The sequence below is a fragment of the Hoplias malabaricus genome, chromosome 6, assembly GCF_029633855.1.
Source record: "Hoplias malabaricus isolate fHopMal1 chromosome 6, fHopMal1.hap1, whole genome shotgun sequence".
Classification (NCBI taxonomy): Eukaryota; Metazoa; Chordata; class Actinopteri; order Characiformes; family Erythrinidae; genus Hoplias; species Hoplias malabaricus.
In genome coordinates this window covers 20139726-20147383 of record NC_089805.1, presented here as the reverse complement: position 1 = coordinate 20147383, position 7658 = coordinate 20139726, and the positions used below count along the sequence as shown (strand labels likewise).

Below are 7658 nucleotides of genomic sequence, written 5' to 3'. Positions count from 1 at the left end.
TCTCAGAAATATTGTGTTCTCCTGTTTGTTTTATAGGCTTTTTATTGTTATTATTATTATTATTATTATTACACCTCTGTTCATTGTACACCTGTTATCTTAATTTTTTTCCCCAATTTATCCTTAATTTGGTTATTTTATTGTGCAGCACTTTCATCAATACTTGTTATCTTTTAAATGTGCTATATAAATAGTTGTCTTGTCATGCTAACTTCAGCATATCTTTAGCATGACAAATTGAATTCAGTAAGCCACCTGCTTACTGAAACCTATGGTTTCTAAAGACCTAATACAAAAATTAAATTTGAGAACTAGAATTTTTTCAGAACATATGCCAGTTTATTTGTTTAAAGGTATAAAATTAACTCTGCTGGTAGTGTTGCTGCCATACAACTCCAGGGTTGTGGAGCTGAGAGTTCAGTTCCTGTGTGAAGAGTTTGCTGTGTTCTCAACCTTTTCTGCACAGGTTTCCAGTTTCCACCCACAAGTGGATTGGCTGTGTAAATTTGACCATAGATGTGAGAGGCTGTGTGAGTGTGTGAAGGCCTGTGATGGACTGCTGCCCAGTCCAGGATGTTTCTGCAATGCACACTGCAACCCTAAACAAGATAAAATGGTTATGGATAATGAATGAAGGATATTGGCTTCTACTCACGCAGTGTATTGCTCTCCATCTGATTAATATCTGATAATGCAAGTCTAAAATCTCTTGAATGTGCTATTTTTCTATTGTAAAATTTAAGGAGCCATCAGGGATAAGTAACGGTGCCATTAAAAAGACACATAACTATCAAGTGGCTAAGACACTTAAGTGCCAATGTTTTCTGTGCTTATAAACGTAAAACATCTACAAGTAGAAAAGAATCCTCTTATGTACAGAGACTTTAATGATGAACAGATCCTATATGTGCATTATTATTGAATATAATTGGGACAAAAATCTAAATTACAACCTTACTAAGAGGAAACATTCCACACGTTTTAAGTGACTATTTTGATTATGAAATGACTCAAAACTATATAAACGCTCATAATGTGGCAGTTTTTTAATGTCCATTTTCATTAGACAAAAAAAATAATAATAATAATCTAAACACATAAATTCCTTGAAAAGTAATTTCTTTATTAATATTTTACAATCCTTTTTCATTGTAATTTGTGTAACGTTTTAACTCCCGTCCACTTTACAAGTGTCATTTTCCATGCTCTTCAGTTGAGAATGGGGGGGGGGGGGACAGGAGTTGGAAGAATGTTCTGTACACCATTTTTCCAGTTAGGAAAAAAAAAATATATATATATAATTCACATTTCAGTTCTCTTCCATACAGTACGCTCTCCAGAAAACATAAAAAAAAAAATGGCCAATTACCATCTGGATACGAGACACCAGAGCTCATGTGATTTAAACAAAAAAAATCAGATTTGCAAAATGTCTATGCCCTTCAGATATTCTGTGACAATAAAATTATAATAATAATAAAAAAAAACCTTTTGAGATGGCACTCGGAACACTGGAAAACATTGCTGAGAACCTTTGTGAAATTAAACAGATTACTGGCAGATAAAGGGGAAATCACTGGGGCTTCAAAGGATACTAACCATGCTTCAGAAAAGCATATCTTTTATTTCTGAATGTCCAGGTGAGAGCAGCATGTGTAATCATAACCAGAAAATGCTAGTGCTCAAAATAATGTTATTTCTTTACATTAACGTAAAAAATTCTCTGCATGATCCTTACTCACTGTCATGGAAGTGTCATTCAAAATAATTACAGCCGTTTTGTCTTTTTCCTCCATCTTTCTGATCGTAACATGCTCAGTTTGAGTGAGCTCTTCTTTACTGCTTGTCACTAATGTAAACAAACCAAAAGTTTTTAGTGCTGGTGCGATTCAATCCTGTTCCATCACACACTTCCTACAGATTATAAAAAACACTTTTATAAGAACTGTGGGGCGGATACTGACAGCTACAATGAAGAGAGTGTATTGTGGTTACAATTGAACATTAGCCTGTGACATGAAATTGAAATCCCCCGCTTTCATTTAAAAAGAAAATGTTATTTTAATGGAAGGAAATAGCATTTCTGTTCTTGCTGGTGGTAAACAAATTCAGGGCAGTCCAGTTCATCCAGCTTTAACACAATGATAGCAGTTTCAAGAATGGATTCAATGTTATCTTTCACAACTGATTATTCTGCTGTGTTAAAACTCTGATACTTATCATGGACTTGTCCTTAAAACGGCTATCAAGAATGCTATTTTACTTTTTGTCTGTTTGTTGGACTACATATCATATGTTCATTTCTCTTTGGCTCAAGCATGTTTGGTGTTTCTAAATGTATGGGCTTCAAAATCAAGGCAACAAGCTACGAATGTCTAAATTAAGTTGAGAAACATTTATTTATAAAAAAAAAAAATGGAGTTAATGGAGTTCGTAGGTAGTGGGAGGAGCTCCGAAGGCAATATGCACCAACGAGACATAAAACAGCCTCGCAAAACATCTGAGTCACCCCAACAGTGTGTGTGAGAGTGAAGATTCAGTCCAGGAATGTCGACAGTAGTCTGCAGTTTGTATTGTCTTTCTGTCACTGGAGGTCCCGGTCCTCGAGGTATCTGTACTCAAACGTGAATCCTTCTTTTTTTCTCTGGCCCCACTTCTCATAGTCAAAGTAAATATATGTTCCCTAAGGTACACAGAAAAGTAAGAACATTAATGCAGCCGAGTGTTGATAATGGCCAAAAAAAAAAAAAAAAAAATTCACCAACACCGGCTTACATTTAAATTTGATTAATATTAAATCCCCTAAGAAATATACTTGTATAGGTCTAAGGTCTTAAACAACATTTCAACCAGCCAAAATATCTAAGTGCACACATTTTAAGCAAACCAATTCTGGTGAAAAAAATAATAATCTCAGTTACATTGTATACGGTAAAACCTGTTTACATGATACTTTATAGTGTAAGCTTGCTCTGTTTTGAATTCCTCACTTTAAAATGCAATATATATATCACATCACATTTCCAAAAGCTTGTACACTCTCAGAAAAAAAAGGTACTGTACACATACATAACTGCCACTAAAGGTAGAAAAATATACCTATAAAAAGTGTGTGTGTTCAGAGCTTTCATTACAGAACTGTGTAAAATAAAATATATGTCTTGGAGATAAAATGGTGCATATGAACTCAACTTAAAAAAAAAATAATATAGAATGTGGTACAGTTAAGTTCCCTAACTAATATGTAAATATGAGATTACCACCACAGTGGCAGTTTCTCTGATAGTGTAGACATCCCTTTAGCAGAGGGAATGATGCTACTTGAGGGTGAATTCATTGCTGATAAGTGTAAAGCCTAGAAGGGTCCAGATGGTTACTCCAGCAAAATGAGTTGTTCCCATGTGATACATTTGATTTCAGAAGGAAAAAAGGGGTGAATAAGTGTCTAAAATATTTGGCTATATAGTGTACAATTTATACACTGAAACTGGTATGTTTACTATAAAAAGATTTCCCTGTAGAGTGCAGGATCTTTGTTGTGTGAGTTAAAACATGCAAAATATCTGCAAAGGAAACAAATAAATATCCCTCAATCCAAACCAGTTATTTCTTTACATGATTTGTAGATACTTAGGAAGACTAGGCTTGTGCAACATTTCAGAAACAGGCAAATTTCATCGTATGCTGTATAGTTAAAAGGTTAAAATTATGGGCTTCAGGGCTTTATTTTCAAGCTTCAGTGGTTGCCCTTGATTTCTATGACGTCCTAGCCGAGCTTTGGCCATGAAATTGTGTTAACTTAAAGGACAACTCTGAACACAACAAGGCCAACTCGTCTTTGTTTTACATAAATATAAAAATAAAGCAGACACTGCATATTAACTCTCTGCAGGATCAGTGACAGATGGTGTTTTGCTTCAGTGATTTAGCCTCAAATCACCTTCTTGGAGATGTTTTTTGGACATCTGTCATAATATTTAACTTGAAATGTCATTTGTGCTTGACAGACAGTTTAAAAGCACCTAACCAATGTTTCCACTCTCACAGGATATCTTCGAAAACTACAAAGGTGGTAACAAAAGCCAATGGCCACATCCTTAATCCTTACCTTCAGTGTATTTAATGTAAGTGCAATGGTGTGTAAGAAGCAGAAATCTCTGAATGAAGGGGGGAGAGAAAAAAAAAAAAACTTCACCCCATCTAAACCATATGGAGCACCGAGTCTCACCTGTTCAAACTCATCAGTGATGGTCTTAGGCTCTTCATGTCTCTGAAACCACATCATGTACTTTGTGTGGAACCTCCATGACTGCTTTTTCAAGGCCTTGGCTGCTAAATACTGGGCCTTTGTGCCCTATGGATAGGGAAAGATATAAGGGTTATTTAACAATGCATCTCTTAGGGTGCTTTCACATGATACGCAGAAAAAATGCTTTACCTCTACATTGGCATTGTTTTTCTATGGCGAGAGCGGCACCGCTTCACTCTGCCGCTGCACTTCCGTGAGCAAAGCGCAATGTGCAGTTTTGCCACTTTGTCGCTTCGCTTTGCTGCTGTGCTCAAAGTTCAACCAAAGTGAACTTTTATCTACTTTCCACTAACCTTTACGAAGCACAACCAATGAAAATGGACTGATGTATATGATGTAACACAAGCAGATACTGTAGATGAGAAGCTCATTCTCATTTTTCTTTTCATTGTGAGTACACTGTTCATAACTATGTATTCTCCATTTCTCTGCAAAGGAATCAAAAGCAAATTCACCCACCTCTAGGTAGTAGAAGATGAAGAAAAGTGTTTCTGTAGATAGCCTCTGGTAAAACTCCACAGAGTCTGAATGTGGTGGCGGCACCTGGTGGTGGAAAGGCAATGTGGGACAGGGGTTCCTCATCAAGTACTGCCTAAGAGTGGAAGAGAGACACAGGAAGTGTGGTTAAAGCATCTTTTTTTTTTTAACTGCATGTATTACACATGATGTAAGTACAGCATAGCCAAAGGAAACAGGTGTTCACCACAAACACAGATATAAACACACCATAAAATAATCCACTAGAAAAACCGTTAAATATCGGGCTCAAAAGGCTGCACCTGTCTGTCAAAATCTCTTTTGAAGATATAGTTGCATGAAAGTTTGGCTGTCCATATTTAAAAAACTTGGTGATTTTTTAAAAACAAAAATATGTACTCACTTTCTGCTAATTTAAAATGCACTATTGCTGAGTTTAATATAGCGGAGAGGGTGGGCCTTATGCAAAATGTATATTATTTTGTATTTTATATTAAACTCAGCAAATAAACAGAAATTGTGCTTTAAAATGTACAAAAAACTACCATGTTTTACATTCTAACATTGTTCCAATGAAGTCATATATGCAGGGATATTCAAAGGTACCTGATCCTTTCAGAGTCTGATGGGTGGGGCATATGTGCCCAGGCTGACTCCTGCATAGCTTGCTGGTAGACCTGCTCTTTGGAGAGGGGGACAGGTCCCAGAGGACAGACCCCAAGTGATGGAGGAACATTTACCTCTGAAAGAGAAGACTGAGGGGCTGCTGGGGGACCAGATTGTGCTGTGGAGCTGGTGAACATTTCTAAAGCCAAAGGAAAGAAAAAAACATGAGGGGGAGATTAAAGTAAAAGATAAAGACGAAAAATAATAATAGCTACAATAAGTAGACAATATACTATTATACTAGGTGTTTATACTGTTGCTGATGTTCTGAGAGAGCATGAATGCATGTGGGAAAAAAAAAACATTTTTGCACGTATTTACACTGTAGACTCACCTCTACTGAGATGTAGTTCAGAGAGTTCTCCCTCTAAACCTGAGCCCTGAGCTGCCCTCTCTGCCATTGATTTCAGAGAACTTAGTGTCTCCTGGGCCTGATGAGGATAAAGGTAAGAAAGACTGTTAAAAACCCCTGCCCTAAGTAGAGATACCAAGTTTTTCCAATCACCTATGCTGCACCCATCCAGATACTCAATCCAGCCAAGATTCTTACAATTTTTTCTCTTTGAAAAACTGCTCCGATTTAAAATAAAAAAAAATTCACTTGATAGAAACGAATATTTTAAAAAGGTTCTCATGCTGAAGCTACTTAAACACTACACCACAGGCCTAAATAATCAGCTCACCAAGTAATATCACCCATTTTATAAATAAATCAGACTAAAATAAATAATTTTATATATTTATTTAAAAACAAACAAACAAAAAAGAAAACAAAGCATAGTTATAGGTATTTTACTCCAGACACTACACTGTAGTCTTCCCATGTCTCCCAGACACTCCTTTTTTAGTCAAAAGAGCACTGAGAATGACTATGAGTCATGGGTAAATGAGCTAGTGTTACTACTTCAGTTTTCTAGGAAATGGACAAATCTTTCAGTGTTTGAGTGAGTCCAAATAACACATTATTAGACAAATCCATTTAAAACCGACAATCATCAGTCACCTTTGACTTTATTAAAAACAGATTATGGCCAGATATCATAAATTGTATAATCAGAATTTCTAACCATTCTTAAAGGGCTAATCCCTAGTGTTCAAGTGAAGACCATTCCTAAAGGTTTCACACTGTGTGCTAATAGTCCTGTTAATACCATCATAGAGATAAATCTTAAAAGAATTCTTGGTCATGAGGCAAAATTCTTGTTCTTTTAAAATGTTGGGTAATGTGCTTGATCAGTAGATTTGAGCAGCCCTACCCCATCAGTTTTGCCTAGGGGTAGGATGTCTCAATTCTTACTAGGAAACGGGTAAAGCAAAGGTGTAGGATTACATACCCCTTGAAACTTTAATATTTCAGGGGCACACTTCAAATGACAGCCGACGGATGCTTTGTGAATCATGTTGAAAGATGGCAGCACAAGCAACCAAAAAGAGCCACAAATATTAGTTTATGTTCAGAAGCTCCATGTCTTTTAAGGTGGAATTTTATGTTTGTTTGTACATGGCTGAAGTTCAAATTGTTGAATTAACAGAGAAACTCATTTATAAATCAAGTTGTTTCGTTTTGTGGAACTTTAGATCTGTGTTTACTTTCATGCAATTATTTGGCATATATTCAACTTTAAGTAATCTAAAACAGCAAAAGTCAGTCAATATCCCCCACCTATGGAGCATTAATATACCGACACCCTAATCTCAGTTCATGCTTTTCAACATCTGGAGGACTCTCTTGGCTGTTTCTTTGCCATGAGCGCAGAGAGAGAAAGCCTACCCAATTGGACAGAGCTCTTTTGTTTTTGTTTAGTTTTTAACCGTTTACTGACACTTGGGTTTCTTAAAAACACATTATACAGGTTGCCATCATGCAAACAAACCAGAAAACTAGCAAATGTTGAGGAAACATCCTCAGATGTTTATAAAATGTTTTCTGATTAAAATTATGAACATCACCTTTAAGAAATATGATGACAATGGTATTGTTTAATGTAGTTTCAATGCATTGTATCGATTTATGTCATACGTATAATTTTTCAAATGGTAGCTTAATGATGTCTCAGAATTTCCAGTTCCAAGATCCACCTTAAATGGTGAAGCAATTACACTGTAGCACCTGGGTGACCAATCTTACAAACAAAGGGCCGGTGTGGCTGCAGGTTTTCATTCAAGTTATGCAGTGCACACCTGATTCTAATTGTTGAATCACCCA

At 36.1% G+C, this 7658-nt stretch overlaps 1 protein-coding gene across 2 annotated transcripts in view; it reads right to left on the bottom strand.

Annotated features, from left to right (window-relative positions):
• Positions 1-1144: 1144 nt before the first annotated feature.
• Positions 1145-7658, bottom strand: part of cnot3b (CCR4-NOT transcription complex, subunit 3b) — a 30975-nt gene continuing 24461 nt past the window's right edge. For both annotated transcript variants that reach the window (XM_066675449.1, XM_066675450.1), the window contains 5 exons: positions 5787-5883; positions 5393-5591; positions 4769-4901; positions 4229-4354; positions 1145-2683 (listed from right to left, as the gene is read on the bottom strand). In XM_066675449.1, the coding sequence (XP_066531546.1) occupies positions 2585-2683; positions 4229-4354; positions 4769-4901; positions 5393-5591; positions 5787-5883 (654 nt within the window). In that variant the 3' untranslated portion in view covers positions 1145-2584. The remainder of the gene's footprint in view (positions 2684-4228; positions 4355-4768; positions 4902-5392; positions 5592-5786; positions 5884-7658) is intronic.